At 46.9% G+C, this 18,241-nt stretch overlaps 1 protein-coding gene and 1 long non-coding RNA gene across 2 annotated transcripts in view; one reads left to right on the forward strand and one right to left on the reverse strand.

Annotated features, from left to right (window-relative positions):
• Positions 1-7,012: 7,012 nt before the first annotated feature.
• LOC112547396 (uncharacterized) lies at positions 7,013-10,061 on the reverse strand. The gene is made up of 3 exons (XR_003091143.2): positions 9,188-10,061; positions 8,784-8,881; positions 7,013-7,398 (listed from the first exon to the last, which is right to left on the reverse strand). It is a non-coding gene; the product is annotated as an uncharacterized LOC112547396 (long non-coding RNA).
• Positions 10,062-12,672: 2,611 nt separating this feature from the next.
• The window catches only part of LOC102444945 (ATP-dependent RNA helicase DDX19B), a 32,043-nt gene continuing 26,474 nt past the window's right edge, over positions 12,673-18,241 (forward strand). The window contains exon 1 of the mRNA XM_075906778.1: positions 12,673-12,830. Within this exon, the coding sequence (XP_075762893.1) occupies positions 12,774-12,830 (57 nt within the window). The 5' untranslated portion in view covers positions 12,673-12,773. The remainder of the gene's footprint in view (positions 12,831-18,241) is intronic.

The raw sequence follows: 18,241 nt of genomic DNA on the forward strand, positions 1-18,241 counted from the left end.
TGGTTCTGATTGAAAATCTCCTTGTGCGCTGCTCTTTAGCACCCTCTCAGGCATTGCGACGCGTTGCCATGGAAAGGGCCATGATGTCACATCTACAGATACATTTGAACGCGCCCCAAATTTACTTGTGCAACCGGGCAGAGATGCAGAAGCCCGGGAGACACAAGGCGTGGTTTGCTTAAAGAAGGAAACTTAACTGGGCGAGAAAGAGAGTGGGTTACAGCACAATGCACTAGATAGTCACAAAGTTCCCCTCATTCCAGGTGGCAAATATTACTTTGCAGAGAGAGCTGGGGAGGGCAATTTACAAAGCTTGGGAGAGCGCATCTCAGGCAGAGGAGGGGAACATGACAAATGGAGGGACTGAAAGGAAAGGTGAAGTTTAAGAGAGGAGGGACCTGCTCTGATCCTGATAAGCATTGAATGCTGTAAGTAATGCCTCTTGATTCCTGTGGGCTTTGCCCAGGCTCAGCACCTCTCAGGATTAGACACCACAGATGCAAACAGGTCTTCCTCCTACTTACTTCCAACAAAGGAAGAATGAGAGAAGTCTAAATACTGAGATGGCTGAACTAGAGAGCCTGGCATTCAGTGATACTGCTGTAGTAGGCATCATGGCAACTTGGCGAAATGAGGCTAATCAGAGAGATGAGGTAATACCAGAATATGTAGTTGTGACAGTGACTGGTAGGAGCATGGCCAGGCCCGATGACAGGAATGGGACAAAGGTGGCAACTTCCACAAGGCTGGATGAATCAAAGGGTCTGGAGCTCCTGGCTGCTGCTACTTCAACGGCAGCAAGGGCTGGCACCCTAGGCCTGTTAAATCACCGTCAGGGCACAGCACCTTGCACTCCATGCGGCTCCAAGGACTGGGAGGGGTGTCATGGTGCGCTCTGGGCCGCACTGAGGGCTGGCTGCGCCCAACCGCCCCCTTCCACTCAAGGCCCCACCCCTTCCCGGGGCACAGAGCTCCCCCTCCTCCCCCCCACACACACACCTTACCCGGGGGCTCAGTGTGGCTGTCAGCTCACCTGAGCAGGGCACTATATGGGAAAGAAAGCATGAAGTCAAATAAAGAAATCCTAAATTAATCAAACTGTCCCATCAAATCTCCATGGATAGAGATTCCGTGCTTGAACAATAAATGTCTAGCAGTGGATACACAACCTGACCAGGATGGTGATGGCACTGTGAAATGCTCAGGGAGATTACAGAAGCTACCATGAATGAAATAATAATAATAATAATAATAAATAATGAATAATTAATGTTTGCTTCATCTATCCTCATATTGAGTGGATATACATCACCTCGGGAAGAAAGGCAGAGAAACACATTAATGACACATTAATGACTACTTCTTGGAGCAGCTTGTCCTAGAATCTACAAAGGGAGAGGCAATTCTTAATGTAGTTCTAAGAAGGGCCGTCAACAGGAGAGGAGGCAAAGGGGGCTCTGTGCCTTTAAATCACTGCCAGAGTGCCTCATGGTACAGTCCGAGCTGTGCTAAGGCCTGGGTGGGGCAGGCGTGGCACGATACTGGTGGTGTTGAGGGCTGGCTGCCCCTAGCCTCACCCTTTCCACCTGAGGCTCGCTCCTTCTGGGGGGCCCAGAGGCAAACCTCCCTCACATTGCCCGGGGCCCAGCAAAGTCTGTCACGAACCCTGGTTTTAGGTGGAATGCAGGATCTAATCCAAGAAATTATATAGCTGAACCACTCAGTAGTAGCGACCATGATGTAATTACATTTCAGATCCTTGTCGGGGTGGGGGAATGCAAAAGAACTCATCACAGTAGCATATAACTTCAAAAAGGGAAATTACACAAGAATGAGGAAGCTAGTTAAACAGAAATTAAAAGAAACAGTCACAAGGATGAAATGCCTACAAATTGCATGGAGACTATTTAAAAACATCATAACAGAGGCTCAAATTAAATGTATACCTCAAAGAGAAAAAAATAATAAGACCAACAAAAATGCCTAAACATGGCTAAACAGCAGAGTAAAAGATGCTGTTAGAGGCAAAAGGGCATCCCTTAAAAATGTGAAGTCAAATCCTACCAAGGAAAACAGAAAGGCTCAGCAAGTCAAGTATAAAAGTATAATAAGGCAGGCCAAGAGAGAATTTGGAGAGCAACCAGCTAAGGACACAAAAACTAACAGCAAACATATTTTTAAGTATCTCAGATGCTGGAAAACTGCCAGATAGTCAATGGGCTATGTGACAATCAAGGCTCTAAAAGAGCACTCAAGAAAAACAAGGCTGTTGAGGAGAAGCCAAATGAATCATTTTTACAGGATATCAGGGAGCTCCCCATACCTAAGCCATTCTTTTTAGGTGATAAATCTGAGGAACTGTACCAGATTTAGGTGTCGATAAAGGTTTTAGAACAAACTGATAAATCAAATTGTAATAAGTCACCAGGACCAAGTGGTATTCACCCAAGCATTCTAAAGGAAGTCAATTATGAAACTTTTGAACTGCTAACTGTAGTATATGCCACCTATCATTTAAATCAGCCTCGGTACCAGATTTTTGGAGGGGTAGCTAATCTAATGACTATTTTTAAAAAAATGATCCGGGGTGATTCTGACAATGCAGATGATACCAAACTGGGTGGGGTTGCAACTTCTTTGGAGGATAGGGACATAATTCAAAATGACCTTAGCAAGTTAGAGAAATGGTCAGAGGTAAACAGGATGAGGTTTAATAAAGAGAAATGCAAAGTGCTCCACTTAGGAAGGAACAATCAGTTCCATACATACAAGATGGGAAGCGACTGTCTAGGAAGGAGCATGGCGGAAAAGGATCTAGGGGTCATAGTGGACCACAAGTTGAATATGAGCCAACAGTGTGATGCTGTTGCAAAAAAAGCAAATATGATTCTAGGTTGTATCAACAGGTGTGTTGTAAGCAAAACTCGTGAAGTCATTCTGACGCTCTACTCAGCAATAGTTAGGCCTCAGCTGGAGTACTGTGTCCAGTTCTGGGCGCCACATTTCAAGAAAGATGTGGAGAAATTGGAAAGGGTACAGAGAAGAGCGACAAGAATGATTAAAGGTTTAGAGAACATGACCTATGAAGCCAGGCTTCATGAACTGGGCTTGTTTAGTTTGGAAAAAAGAAGATTAAGGGGGGACATGATAGCGGTTTTCAAATATCTAAAAGGGTGTCACAAGGAGGAAGGAGAAAATTTGTTCCTCTTGGTTTCTGAGGACAGGACAAGGAGTAATGGGCTTAAAGTGCAGCAGGGGAGGTTTAGATTGGACATTAGGAAAAAATTCCTAACTGTCAGGGTGGTCAAATATTGGAATAAATTGCCAAGGGAGGTGGTGGAATCTCCCTCTCTGGAGATATTTAAGAACAGGTTAGATAGACATCTGTCAGGGATGGTGTAGACGGAGCTTGATCCTGCCTTGAGGGCGGGGGGCTGGACTCGATGACCTCTCGAGGTCCCTTCCAGTCCTATTATTCTATGATTCTATGATTCTATGAATTACAAGCTGGTAAGCCTAACTTCAGTACCAGGCAGATTAGTTGAACCACCCTCCCCCGAATTATCAGACACATAGATCAGTGGCTATCAAAGTCAGTACAAACTAAAATTTCATACAGATGACTTGTTTATACTGTTCTATATACTATACATTGAAATATATATGCAGTACTTATATTCCAAATTATTTATTTGCTTGTATGGTAAAATGAAAAAGTAAGCAAATTTTCAGAAATAGTGCACTGGGACATTTTTGTACTTTTATGTCTGATTTTGTAAACAAATAGTTGTAACTTATGGGGTATGCAAAACAGATTCTGGAAAGGGGTTCAATAGTCAGAAAGGTAAAGAGCAACTAACATAGATACTCATGCTCTTTGGGGAAGCATCAGTCCAGTGTTTGTAAAAGGAAATCATGCCTCACCAATCTACTAGAATTATTTGAAGAAGTCAACAAGCATGTGGACAAGTGCAATTCAGTCCATGTAGTGTACTTGGACTTTCAGAAAGTTTTTGATGGGTTTTCTCACCAAAGACTTTCAAGTAAACTAAACAGTCATGAGATAAGAGGGACAGTCCTCTCCTGGACTTGTAATTGGCTAAAAGATAGGAAACAGAGTATAGGAATAAATGGTCAGTTTTCACAATGGAGAGAGGTAAACAATGTGAACTTCCAAGGGTCTATAAGGGGATTTGTGCAGTTGAACATATCTGGAAAAAGGGGTGAACAGTGAAATGGTAAAATTTGTAGCCAATACAAACTTATTCAAGATAGTTAGGTCCAAAGATGATTGTATAGAGTCACAAAGGGATTTCACAAAACAGGGTGACTGGGTGATAAAATAACAGATGAAATTCAATGCTGATATGTGCAAAGTATTGATCTTTGGCAATAATAACCCCAACTTTTCATACAAAATGATGTGGTTTAATGAGCTGTTACCACTCAAGTGATCATGGATAGTTCCCTACAAACATGCACTCAGTGCATGCAATGGCAGTCAAAAAAATGAACGGAGTATTAGGTACTATTAGGAAAGGAATAGAAACACCAGCCATGTAAAGAGCTGCAGAAAGGGATGAGGAAGTGTGGAGAGAAGATGCAGGAAAGGACAGTCTCCTGCAGTAGTCTTGGGAGAAGAGAGATGCCAGGTGGGAAGCTATGGGAGTCATGGTTGTGTAGAAAGCCCCAAGTGGAAGTTTTGTATTCCTTGCAGGTATGTCTACATTGCAACACTATTTTGGGATACTGGAGTATCCCAAAATAGCTATCCCTTGTCTTCACAGCAAGCCCATTATTTTGGGCTTGCTAGTCCAACATCTATGTAAACCTCATTCCATGAGGAATAAGGGATGTTTTGGAATAGTACTTTATTTCAAAATTTTGCACTGTATAGACAGCACCAAATGAAAAAATAACCTATTTCAAAATAGCATCAAAATAAGGTACACAACTTGTGCCGCTCAAATTGCGTATTTTATTTTGAGTTACAGTGCTGTGTAGACGCTACTTTAGGGTACAGCTACACAGCAGTTTTATTTCAGAATAACATAGTTTGCGTCAACACTACAAGCAGTTATTTCGACATAAGGTCAAAATGATGTCAAGCTGGAGGACTTCTTACTCTGACTCCTGTAATCCTCATTTTATGAGGAGTAAAGGAAGTCGGAGGAAGAGTGCTCTTTCTCTGTCTTCCTGCTGTGTAGACAGCGCCAAATGCCAAAATAAGCTATTTTGGCTTTAGCCCCGCTGTGTAGACATACCCTTAGGCTATGTCTACACTGGCATGATTTTCCGGAAATGCTTTTAATGGAAAAGTTTTCCGTTAAAAGCATTTGCGGAAAAGAACATCTAGATTGGCACGGATGCATTTCCGCAAAAGCACTTTTGTGCAAAAAATTCCCAATCGCCATTTTAGCCATCGGGGCTTTTTTGCGCAAAACAGCACTGTGCTGTCTACACTGGCTCTCTTGCGCAAAAGATTTGCGCAAGAGGGCTTTTGCCCGAATGGGAGTGATGTGTAAAGGGGAAGTCAAATCCCCCAGAGCCATTGATTCCCCTACAAGAAGCACGTACAACATACATACATTGCTAATGCTTAGACATATCTGCTACTTGTATAGGAGTGCTGCAAGACGTGATGCAGGTTAGTGCCTGCCGCAAAAACAACACCTAATAAGGAGACGTTGGTATAGTGGGAAGTGAAACCAGTCTCCTGTTAAGTAGGGATATAGATATATTCCACATACTTTAACTTGTGGCAGGCTCAAGCAGGAAAAAAGGAAGTGTAACTCGCCTATTGTTAAGCAAGTGAATAAATGTAACAAACAACTGTAACCGCAAAGTCAGCAAGTGGGCACTGTATTTAATCTTATTTAGAAATTAACCTGACCTATAAGAATGCTAAGAGTCAAAATGAAGTAACCTATCACGCTAAGGTACATAAACCAGGAAGGATGGTAACCCTATAAGACCCCTTGCTTACGCGATGCTGGGGGTCGGCTTTGCTTTGAGCATTGAGTTCCTCAGCCGAACTTTACTTGCAAGTAAATAAACTTGAGTTGGACCCAGCCTGAAAGTGTGACTCTCTTCTTGGGGCAAATCAGACTAGCCTCCAAGGGGACGAAACCAGCAATTTATGCAACAGGAGCAGCACAATATTTCCGCAAGAACACTGACGATATTACATGAGATCGTCAGTGTTCTTGAGGAAATTCAAGCGGCCAGTGTAGACAGCTGGCAAGTTTTTCCACAAAAGCAGCTGATTTTGCAGAAAAACTGCCCAGTCTAGACACAGCCTTAGTGAGTTGATTGGATGGATGGATGGATGGATGGATGGATGGATGGACAATAAATGGAGCAAGGAGGTGAGGGCTAAAGAGTGATCTGGGTGTTGCTGATAATTCCTCAGGCGGGTAAGGAAGGCTGTCAACTTGCAGTATATTATGATCACAGGCATTTAGTACCCAGCACCAAGATGTCTTTGGGTTGGATTAAGAACAACTAACACGCGTCCTAATTTACCAGGAGCAAATATATTATAATCCCCCACCACGTTGCTACATTAAGGGAGGAAATAGCCTAGCCAAGAAGTTAGATGTGGGGGATTTCATAAGAATGGACTGACTGAGTCACACCGAAGGTCCAACTAGTCGTTTCCTGTCTTCCAACAGAGGCCTATGCCAGGTGCCCCGGAGAGACTGAACAGAACAGGCAATCGCCAAATGAAACACCTCCTGCTAGTCACTCCCAGGGACACCAACCATGCCCATCTTGGGTAATAGCCATTGATGAACCTATCTTCCATGAATGTATTTAGTTCTTTTTTGAACCCTGTTATAGTCCTGGTCTCTGACAAAAAGTTCCACAGATTGACTGTGCATTATGTGGAGAAATATTTCCTTTTGTTGTTTCAAACCTGCTGCCTACTAATTTAATTTGGTTCTTGTGTTTGAGAAGGAGTAAATAACACTCCTGTTGGAAACCAAAATGTAGACACCATGTAGATTCAAGCAGGAGGGTTTATTACGCACAGCGCTGGCGGAGTATCACCTTGCCAATTTGCTTGGCAAACACTGCCAAGCAAATAATTACAATAGACTATATAGGGAGCTGATGAGTGGAGAGAAGAGATGGGGTAGGAGTTCCCAAGCCCATGGATAGGTTCTAGCAGTAAGGCATATGAGCACAGTAAGCCAATAGTCTAAGAGATTACATAATAGCTCCGCCCATAGCTCAAGTTAACACAATTGCTACACACAAGTATATTCCTCTCCCCCTCACCCCCGAAAGGAATTGTCTTGCAATGCATATGCTACATTCCAATTGTATTCCATAGGAGTGGTGACGGTGCTTTCCAGATAGGTGTGAGGTGCAATGCGGTTCATAGGTGCTTGTCTAGGAGTATAAGCAAAAAGACAGGGTAAGATACAAAGCAATGCAATTAATTATAGCATTATTCTGGTGTGACTGCAAGCTTGGATTGTTAGGGAGGGGGGGAGTCATCTCATAGTGACGTGTTAGGCCTTTTCCTGGATCTGTGGTTGGCCTTGGGAAGGCAGCTGTTGTCTCTTTCCCAGACTATGAGGCCCTTCTCAAGGCTTTGGTCTTGTCTGTGTGCGTGAAACTCATGATAAGGGTGTTCAATTATGGCTACCCACCTAATGTTATGATACTCTGGCTCCTTCCATTCATGATAAACAGGTGGGGTTGTTTTTCTATGTTTTTCCATGTGTGTTCGCTGGGCCTCATGCCTTTGCCCAGGGTGGGCAGCATGGGCTTATGGGGAAGAGCTTAACCAGAGACCTCTCCTCATATGGAAGCTGCTCCATGCATCTAATAATTTGGGTTGCCCTTTCCTGTATCTTTTCCAATTCTAACATATCTTCTCATATTTCTCACAGAACTGAATTCCAGAGATGACTGTTTATTACAGGCAGTCCCCGGGTTACGTACAAGATAGGGACTGTAGGTTTATTCTTAAGTTGAATTTGTATGTAAGTCGGAACTGGCGTCCAGATTCAGCCGCTGTTGAAACTGACCAGCAGAGGCTGAATGGGACACGCCTGGGGCAGAGCAGCTGGGGTGCTGCTGGGTTGCCTGGACGCCTAGGACAGAGCAGCTGGGGTGCTGCCAGGTCGGTCCCCGCAGCGCCGCATGTTGGCGCTGCGGGGACCAACCCGGCAGCACCCCAGCTGCTCTGTCCCAGGTGTCCCCAAGTCAGCCGCTGCTGAAACTGATCAGCGGCTGATTCCAGGAAGCCCGGGGCAGAGCAGCTCTGCCTCAGGCTTCCTGTAGTCAGCCGCTGATCAGTTTCAGCAGTGGCTGACTTGGGGACGCCTGGGACAGAGCAGCTGGAGTGCTGCTGGGTTGGTCCAGTAGCGCCGCACCTTGGCACTGTGGGACCAACCTGGCAGCCCCCCAGCTGCTCTACCCCAGGTGTCGGCGAGAAAAGCCTGGTCTGCTGGGGGGGGGGGGGGGAGGCACACTAGCTGCGCCCTCCCCCAGCAGACCAGGGAGACGCGGAGCGGCTTTTCTCGCCGTGGAGGACGCGGGCAGCGGGACAGTGGCGCGTCTCGGCAGTCCATCTGCCCGCGTCCTCCGCGGCGAGAAAAGCCGCTCCACGTCTCCCTGGTCTGCTGGGGGGAAGCACCCCTCGCGCCGCCGGAGGTGGCGACAGTGGGGGAGGCACCCCGCACTAGCGGGCCCCCCCCAGTTCGTAACTAGGGGTCCGATGTAAGTCAGACCGACGTAACCCGGGGACTGCCTGTACTAAAAATTACCTGCTTCTTGCTTGCTTGAACTTTCTCCTTGGTACAGAAAAGGGAAGCACTATAGATGAATGCAAAGTTGGCTAGTCAGACTAGAGAGGGAGAAGCATCTGGAGAAGAAAACAAACAAGGGTAACAGAAGTTAAGTGAGCCAGTCCACAGTGAAGAAATGCCTCAATATGCTTGACTCAAAAGCAAAACCAAGGATGTTGACATGCCTCATTTTCAAACAGGACATCCTGGAAAGGAACTTTTCATGAAAACCAGAGAAGCTGGACTCAGCAGAGGAAGATTTTAAATAAGTCACCTGAAGAAGCCACCACCAGCAAAGCAGGCTGCAAGAGAGCTCTCTGATTTTAAAAAATAGAAGGAGCCACATCAACCCCAAATCACGAGAGCCTCAAGGGATCACTTACTTTCCCTGAGGCATTTCCCTCTTGCTTCTGTAAATTCTCCTTCCCACTACACACTGGGAATAGAGTACAGCCCAGCATAGAGAACCAACACAAGTCTTTATACCCTGCCTTCACCCTCCCACTACAGACTTAAACGGGACATGGGTATCATGCACAGTTCTTCTGCGCTGCTGTAATTTTCACCGCACGGTAACAACTGGGAAAAGATAAAACTTTCTCTTCCCACTCTCCTACAGTCAGTTGCTTCTCATTCTTGCATCTGATTGGCTGAGCTGCCTGGTTCTCTTCCACAGCAGCCAGTTAACATCGTCCAAGGCCAAGGACAATCTTGAACGTTCCAAAAGCTGTCAGTTGGACATTCCCAACAGTTTACCCTGTATGACTGAGTGGCGGCACCATTTGGCCCTAGTCATGGACTGGTCCCCAAGATACCGTGAGGGTGTAACTGTCTCACCAATCCTTACAAGGCAGGTAAGTACCCCTCCATCTCCAAGGCCTCTATAATCAGGGAGGTTTCACTCCCTAGGTGAAATTGACTCCTCTGCAAAGAGCCTGCCCAAAGCTGTGCACCACTCACATCTCTCTGTGCAAGGGTGAATTTCAGTTCACTGGTCCACAATAAAAATCCTGTAATCTCATGTTATATATATTCAGTCCCCCTCTGCATCCTCAGTCTGTGTGTCTGTCATTCAAATTTAAAAGCCTATGTAAAGTTAAGGAGCGCTGGGAGCTTCTGATTCATTGTGTCTTTTCATATCTGTACAATGTCTGGTTTAGGTGCTCAGATACTAAGGAAAAAAGTGTGGTTTTTTGTTTTTGTTTTTTTTAAGCAAAGAATCCAGCAGCACCTTAGAGACTAACAAAAAATGTAGATGGTATCATGAGCTTTTGTGGGCACAACCCACTTCTTCAGATGAATGGAGTTAAGTGGGTTATGCCCACGAAAGCTCATGATACCATCTACATTTTTTGTTAGTCTCTAAGGTGCTACAGGACTATTTTCTGTTTTTTTCCGTTACAGACCAACAGCTACCCTGCTGAAACTTTTGAGGATACTAAGGAGATAAGCATTACATAAACTTAGATATAACATTCATTTCTAACGTGATTATAACAGCAGTAAGACCCTGAAGCTGATCACATGGGTAGCTCACTACAGAATTGGGATAGAAGACAAAATAAAGACTGTACAAGAAGTCAGCAATGTGAGCACCTCCAAACCTGTGATTTCTAGGGGGGGAGGGGATTGTTTTTGTTGTTTTGTTGTTTTCTATATCTTCTTTTTCTTCACCTGAATCTTTATCACACCTCGCAATGGTATTTTAAAGCCCCAGATCCTGGAGTCATATAATTCTATGGGATTCTCCATTTTAATTAAAAATGTACATTTCTGACCCTCATGACTGCAGAGAACAGCTTGAAAATGAGACCCGTAAAGGCTCAAAAACCTGCAGGTAAATAAGAAGATCCCAAAACTCTTAAAACCTAGACCTTTTATTTTCACATTATTCTTAAGTCAATCTCATGATTTTAGCAGCTTGACCCAGGATTTCCGAATGCTTAACAATACTAATCTGGCTAGGTGGCAGTGTATTAACAAAACCTGGATTCACCAATTACACAGACCTCAGTGAGCTAACAATGGTCAAGCAAAAATAAAAAATAAAAAAAAATTGGAAACTTTGAGATGTTGAAGAAATCATATAAAATGGTTGTGCCTAGTGAATATGCAGGTCCCTTGAACAGGTTTCACTATATATAGCTTCACACATTTTTTGATCATCCTTTTTGGTCATCTTTTTTTCCAGTAGATGTTGGTTGTTCCTCATTTCCCTGACCCCTCATAAATTTGTTCCTGTATTGATGTTTAGTGGAGCACACAGCTAGTAATTGCCAACTGGCTCTAGTTGTTTTAAATGATACCACACACTTTGGTTTGTATGATTTTGAGTTTTAGATTCCATATTTTAATGTAATTATTTATTTAATAGTGTGGTTTTTCAGACACCCAAGCTCTGGGGTTGAGGTGTTGCAGAGTTCATTCATTAAATAAAATAATAAATTTATTGTTGTTAAGAAAATTATGGCTAAAATTAAATGTTATGATTAATCCAAAAGCAGTGAGGAATATAAAAGCAATGATGACTTCTTGTGTATTTAAGAACATACACAATTTAAAGAAAACAGGGCTCATTTCTTGTGGAAGCATTCCCAATTCAGACAGGACTATCTTTTTTATTGAAAGAGGAAACGGGGCTAGACTATTAGCAATAGGTCTCATTGCTAGGTCACTGGTTCAGATTCATCCTTTGTCCCAGCTGGCTAAACATGGAAAAGTTAGCAGATGGAAAGTTTTGAGGAGCTTTTATGAAATGAGTTTGCTGGGGCTCAGTCCAACTTCTGATTGATGACCAGCATCACATATCCACCAGCATCCTCCCTGGCTAATAGTTCCATCACCGCTCATGGACAATACCAACACCCCACAAAAAGTGGAAAAGAGAAAGGAGGAGGGGAGGGGAAAAGGTGAGAAGACTCAGGGGCTGTGTCTGAACTGGCCAGTTTTTCTGGAAAATCAGCCGCTTTTCCGGAAAATCTTGCCAGCTGTCTACACTGGCTGCTTGAATTTCCGCAAAAGCACTGACTTCCTACTGTAAGAAATCCGTGCTTCTTGCAGAAATACTATGCTGCTCCCGTTCAGGCAAAAGTCCTTTTGCTCAAAACTTTTGCGCAAAAGGGCCAGTGTAGACAGCTCAGATTTGTTTTCCGCAAAAAAGCCCCAATCGCGAAAATGGCGATTGGGGCTTTTTTGCGGAAAAGCGCGTCTAGATTGGCACGGACGCTTTTCCGCAAAAACTGCTTTTGTGGAAAAGCGTCCGTGCCAATCTAGATGCTCTTTTCCGAAAATGCTTTTAACGGAAAACTTTTCCATTAAAAGCATTTCCGGAAAATCATGCCAGTCTAGACGTAGCCAGGGAGTAGGAGGTGAGGAGAGGCAAGGGGGTAAGAAAGGGAGCGAAACAGTGAGAGAGGTTGTGGCAGGGGAGGGGAAGGTTATGAGATAGAGTTGATTTGGGGAGGAGAGACAGAAAAAGAGGGTTGGGGAAAGGGACAGGTTAGACAGGGGAAGCTGGAGATAAGAGAGGGGTGGGGGGAGTAAGGGGATGAGAATAGAGGTGCTAGGAGGAAAGAGGGAGGGGGCTGGGAGAGAAGAGGGAGAGCCTAGAGGATAAATGGGGGAAGGTACAGAGGAAAAAGTAGGGGGCTGGAGGAAGTTGCAGAGGAGATAATGAGGGGGCGAGGGGACACAGTAGCTGATGGAGGGGGGGGAGGGAGGCGCGCGAAAACGAGCTGCCCCGGGGCTGACGGAAACAAGGTCCCCGCGTCCCTGCCTGGGGTTGGCGGGGGCCGGGAGGAACCCGCCTCTCCCGGAACTAAAGTGCCGCGGCCTGAGTTTCCCCGCCGGCCGGCTACAAAGTGACCCTCCCCCGGGCCCCGCTGCCGCTCCCCGGCCCCGCGCATGCCTCCTTTCCCTCGGCGGCGCCATTGCGGCTAGTGGTGCCGAGCCCCGCCCGCACCGCGGATCATGGCCACCGACTCCTGGGCTCTGGCGGTCGATGAGCAGGAAGCGGCCGCGGAGTCGGTGAGTGCGGGGGAGGCCCCGCAGCCCTTCGTGGGGCGGCCCGGCCCTGCGGGGAGTCCAGGTCTGTGCTGACCGGGGGGGGGGGGGCATTGGCACCAACCCCTCCTATCTCCCCCCCCCCCCCCGCCGGGCAACGCGGAGCCTGCCTGGTACCGCCCGGGACAGCGGGGCCTGACTCAGCGTCCCGGGGCCCTGGCTCTGGAGCAGCCGCTTCCCGCCTTTTGTCATTTGCTGGGCCCGTAAAACATCTCAAGTGGCGATGCCGGCGACTGGGGAAATCTTAGAGTCTGCGGGCTCCCAGAAGTGTGCATGGAAACCATTCCTCTGGCAAGCCCGCCCTTTCGTGGACCCCTTACACATAGTCTCCCCCCCCCCCCCCAGGTCTGCAGCCCCACATCTCTGCTCTAGAGTAGGATCTGCATGGGCGGAGAATCCACATGGCTTCTACACTACTCCTAGGCTGTGTGGGTGCGTCTACACTGCACCGTAACTTGAAATACGATACACAATTTGAGCTATGCAAATTGTGTATCTTATTTGAATGCTATTTCAAAATATTGTATTTCTTCATTTGGCGCTGTATGCATACTGTATAAATGCTTCAGGATGTTAAAATATACAGCGCCAAATGAAGAAATAATCTGCTATTCCAAAACATCCCTTACTCCTCATGGAATGAGGTTTACTGGGACATTGGAATAGTGAGCCCGAAATAACTGGCTTGCTGTTAAGACATAGGGATGGCTATTTGGGGGTTTTCCGGTATCCTGACATAGCGTTGCAGTGTAGACATAACTTGTGAGACCCACTGATAGCTTGGTTTTTGTTCTGCACTTTGCTTGTCTTGTGGCCAAAGCTTTGGCACAGCTCTAGACTACAGTCCTGTGTGTACTACAAATTGCAGCTGTGTTGTAGCCAACTCCCTTGAAATGGTTATGTTTCTATTTTAGGCAGAGTCCGAAATATGAGCCCCACAAAGTAAAGTATTACCTTTTGAAAAGTCAGAAGGGCTGAGAAGATCAGGTGTGTTAATGAACTTGTTTCCTACTACTGGAATCTTGCAATAGAAGTCTGACTTTGCTCACAAGAGAAAATTGGCATCCGTATTGTGAAGACGTAAAATGCTATAAATATAAAGTGATGTTGCTTTCCCAGTTAATTTCTATTCATAAATAATGAACAAATGTGACACCTTCTGTTTGAGATGTCTGTGGTTAGAATTTGCAGTGTTGTAGCTGTGTTGGTCCCAGGATATGCGAGTGAATGAGTGAGGTAGTATCTTTTATTGGACCATCTTCTGCTGGTGGAAGGAAGGTGGAATAGCAGTGATTTGGGAGATCCTGATCAATTTGTTTTAGCTCACCATTGCAAAGTTCTACCCTTTCCTTAATTTTAGGGTGAATAATTATCACTATTAAAGATGGGCAGTTAGGTTTTTATGACTTTTACATGAATGCATTAGTAAAACCATGCAGAAGCTTTTCTAGTAGCTTAAGAGCTAAATGAACAAAAATTTAAAATAAACCTCTGAAATAGTTTGTGAGGCCACTTCATTTGTGGGTGAACACTGGCTTTTGCTAGGGTGCTACTCAATTACTAGCTTGGATTAACATGAGCAGATGCCTGTGATGTGATATTGTCCTCAGTTGGCCTCTTCCAAGAGAGGGCAAAATAGAGATGATTGGCATTACTGGAGTTCTCAATATGTCAGTCAAACCATATAAATATGTCAGTTCTCCTTTTATAATAGGATCCAGAAGACACCACAATGGCTATTACTGTTATGTCTGTATCCAGAGAGTGTATTTCTTTGGTGTCTGCTTTAAGGATGTTAAAATGCAGTTAACTGACTAATTGATGGAATTTTCATCGACTAGTCAATATGCACTTCTGCATTCCTCCTTTGACATGTACAAGAGTCCCTGCTGCAGCTGGAGCCTTCTTTGAAATACACAAGAGTCTCCAGCGGGGGCTCTTGTTCATTTCAAAGCCATGGAGCTCAGGATCAGCGGGGGACTCAGAGTCCCCGGCCGACCTCAAGCTCCCCGCAGCTGCCCCTCTGAATCTCGCAGATGCGTGGGTCAAAGGGACAGCTACCGCACAGCTGATGCACGGAGGCTGCAGGCCAGCTGACCCCAGGCTCCCCGCAGCTGCCCCTTTGAATCATGTAGATGTGTGGTTCAAAGGGACAGCCGCGGATCAGCTGTTCAGCGGCGGTTCCTTTAAACCACACATCTGCCGGATTCAGAGGAGCAGCTGTGGGGAGCCCAGGGTCAGCTGGGGATGCCCCAGCTGACTCAGGCTCCTAGTGGCATGCAGCATAGCATGGAGCCCGGGGTCAGCAAGGGACTCTGAGTCTCGCGCTGATCCCGGGCTCCATGGCTTTGAAATGCACAAGAGCCCCTGCTGGAGACTCTTGTGCATTTCAAAGAAGGCACCCGCATGCAGCCCGCAGTCAGCGGACTTTCTGCTGGCCCCAGGCTGTACGCAGAGTTCCGCATTCCTCCTTTGTAATGTAGAATGCAGGAGTGCCTGTCGACTAGTCAAAAAACTGTCCAATAAGCAAATGCTTATTGGATAGTCGACTTGTCTTTAATATCCTTAGTCTCCTTTGGAGGATGAGGGTCATAATTCAAAATGATCTGGACAATCTGGAGAAATGGTCTGAGGCAAATAAGATGAAGTTTTATAAAGACAAATGCAAAGTACTCCACTTAGGAAGGAACAATCAGTTTCACACCTACAGAATGGGAAGCCGCTGTCTAGGAAGGAGTACTGCAGAACGGGATTTAGGGGTCATAGTGGACCACAAGCGAAATATAAATCAACAGTGTGACACTGTTGCAAAAAAACCAAACAAGATTCTCGGATGAATTAACAGGAGTGTTGTGAGCAAGACATGAGAAGTCATTCTTCTGCTCTACTCTGCTGATTAGACCTCAGTTGGAGTATTGTATCCAGTTTTGGGCACCACATTTCAAGGAAGATGTGGAGAAATTGGAGAAGGTCCAGACAAGAGCAACAAGAATGATCAAAGGTTTAGAGCAGTGGTTCCCAATCTTTTTTTACACTGGGCACCAGTAAACCCATTCACAATCTTTCGGAGGACCGGTAACATTTATTTGCATATTCATTAAGCAGATGATGAATATGCAAATAAATTGTCGCTGACCCTACCTGTCCGGTGGGTTGTTCCATCTCCCGCCCCCTTCCTGGCCCCAATCCCAACCGCTTTATCGGCCGGCACCAGCTGCATCCGGTGCTAGGCATTCTGTATCCGTGCGCACAGCACCAGGCCTTTTCCCTGGGTCCTAGCGCCCTCCGGGTCTAGCCCCGCTGCCAGGAGCATGTCTGGCAGAGATAGCACAGTGGCAGGCTCTCTCCCAAGAGGGCTGTTCTGCCATGCTCGGCAGTGCAGGGTGCTGGTACCCTGTCACAAAAATTAATAGGATCATGCGCAATCATTTTTTGAAGGACCAGTATTTTTTTTCTAAGGACCGGTACTGGGCCACTCTTTGGGAAATGCTGGTCTAGAGAACATGAGCTATGAGGGAAGACTGAAAGAACTGGGCTTGCTTAGTTTGGAAAGGAGAAGACTGAGGCTACGTCTAGACTATGGGGTTTTTGTGGGATACTGGAGGTATCCCGCAAAAAACCTGCCATGTCCAAGGAATGCATTTACTCTTCCACTTTTTGTTTTTGTGTGGAAGAGCAAACGTGCTCTTTCAGGGAGCCCTGTATACCTTGTTTCATGAGGCATAAGGGCTCTGCTGAAAGAGGAGGCTTTTCTGCTGTTTGGCCCTGTTTAGATGGGACCAAATGGTGGAAAAGCCTCTTCCGGAGGGTGGGGGCAGAAAAAGCTATGTAAAATGCGGAGCGCAGTTTGCGTAGCTTTTTCTGCAAAAACGTCGCGATCTAGACCTAGCCTGAGAGGGGACATGCTAGTGCTTTTCAAATATCTAAAAGGGTGTTACAAGGAAGAGGGAGAAAAATTGTTCTCCTTGGCCTCTGGTGATAGGACAAGAAGCAATGGGCTTAAACTGCAGCAAAGGAGGTTTAGGTTGGAAATTAGAAAAATCTTCCCAACTGTCAGGATGGTTAAACACTGGAATAAATTGCTTATGGAGGTTGTGGAATCTCCATCTCTGGAGATATTTAAGAGCAGGTTAGACAGACATCTTATTAGGGATGGTCTATACTGTAGATCCGTGGTCACCAACCGGTAGCTCGTGATCTACCGGTCGCTCTCAGAGGCTCTCAGAGTAGCTCTTGAGCCCTCTCTGAACAGCGTGCATGCGCAGTACCTTTACATTGGATTTCCTCATTTAAGGAGCAGCTACTCACCGAACAACACCAGCAGTGAGTAGATGCGAGGAATGGTGGGAAGTTGGGAGGGCTGAAAAACCCCAGCCAGCTGGGGTTCAGCCCGGAGGAGGCTGCTCCGCGCTCCAGCTGATCGGCGGCTTCCCTTGTGCACCAGCCCATGTGGAGCGTGGTGCACCCAGGCTGAGCGCCATGGCCAGCTGGCCGGGCAGCCGCTTCTGTTCCTGCCCGCTGGCTGTCCTGCGCTCAGCCCAGGGAGGCTGCACCTAGCTCCATCTGTGCTGGAGCAAGCTTCCCGGGCTGAGCGCAGGACAGCTGGCGGGCGGGAACAGAAGCGGCTGCCCAGCCAGCTGGCCATGGCGCTCCACGTGGGCTGATGCACAAGGGAAGCCGCCAATCAGCTGGAGTGCAGGGCAGCCTCCTCCTCCAGCTGGCCGGGCAGCCGCTTCTGTTCCCGCCCGCCAGCTGTCCTGCGCTCAGCCCAGGAAGCTTGCTCCAGCACAGCTGGAGCTAGGTGCAGCCTCGCTGGGCTGAGCGCTGGGAGGAGGGGGAGGTGGGTTGGCGCCAGGACAAGCGCGCGTGGGGCTTCCCTGCGCCAGGGAAGAGGGGGTCGGCCCCCTGGGCTGGTGTGTGCGGGGCTTCCCTGCCTGGGGGCGGGGCGGCGGTTGGCCCCAGGGCAGGCGTGTTCGGGGCTTCCCTGCGCCGTGTGGGGTCAGCCCCGGGGCAGGCATGGGCTGGTTTCCCTGGGAGGAGGGGAGAATCCTGGGAGGAGGGAGATGCAGGGGACTCTCCACCTCCACTGGCACCCCACTCCCCAGCCACAGAACGCTGTCCCCACACCCCTGGCTCCAGCCACAGTACTCTGTCCCCACTCCCCGAACTCTGTCCCCACTGGCACTCTGTCCCCTGCTGCAGAACCCTGTCCTCTCCCCTCCCAGCACCCTGCTCCCCCTCCCCTGCCCCTAGCCGCAGATCTATGTCCCCACAAAATGTATAATTATAAATGCTTCATTTTCTATTTAAATAGCATGATTAAAAAACAGACCATTTATTTCATAACTATAAACATCTGATTTTAATTTTATGTA

Source organism: Pelodiscus sinensis, chromosome 23 (genome assembly GCF_049634645.1).
Source record: "Pelodiscus sinensis isolate JC-2024 chromosome 23, ASM4963464v1, whole genome shotgun sequence".
NCBI classification, from domain to species: Eukaryota; Metazoa; Chordata; order Testudines; family Trionychidae; genus Pelodiscus; species Pelodiscus sinensis.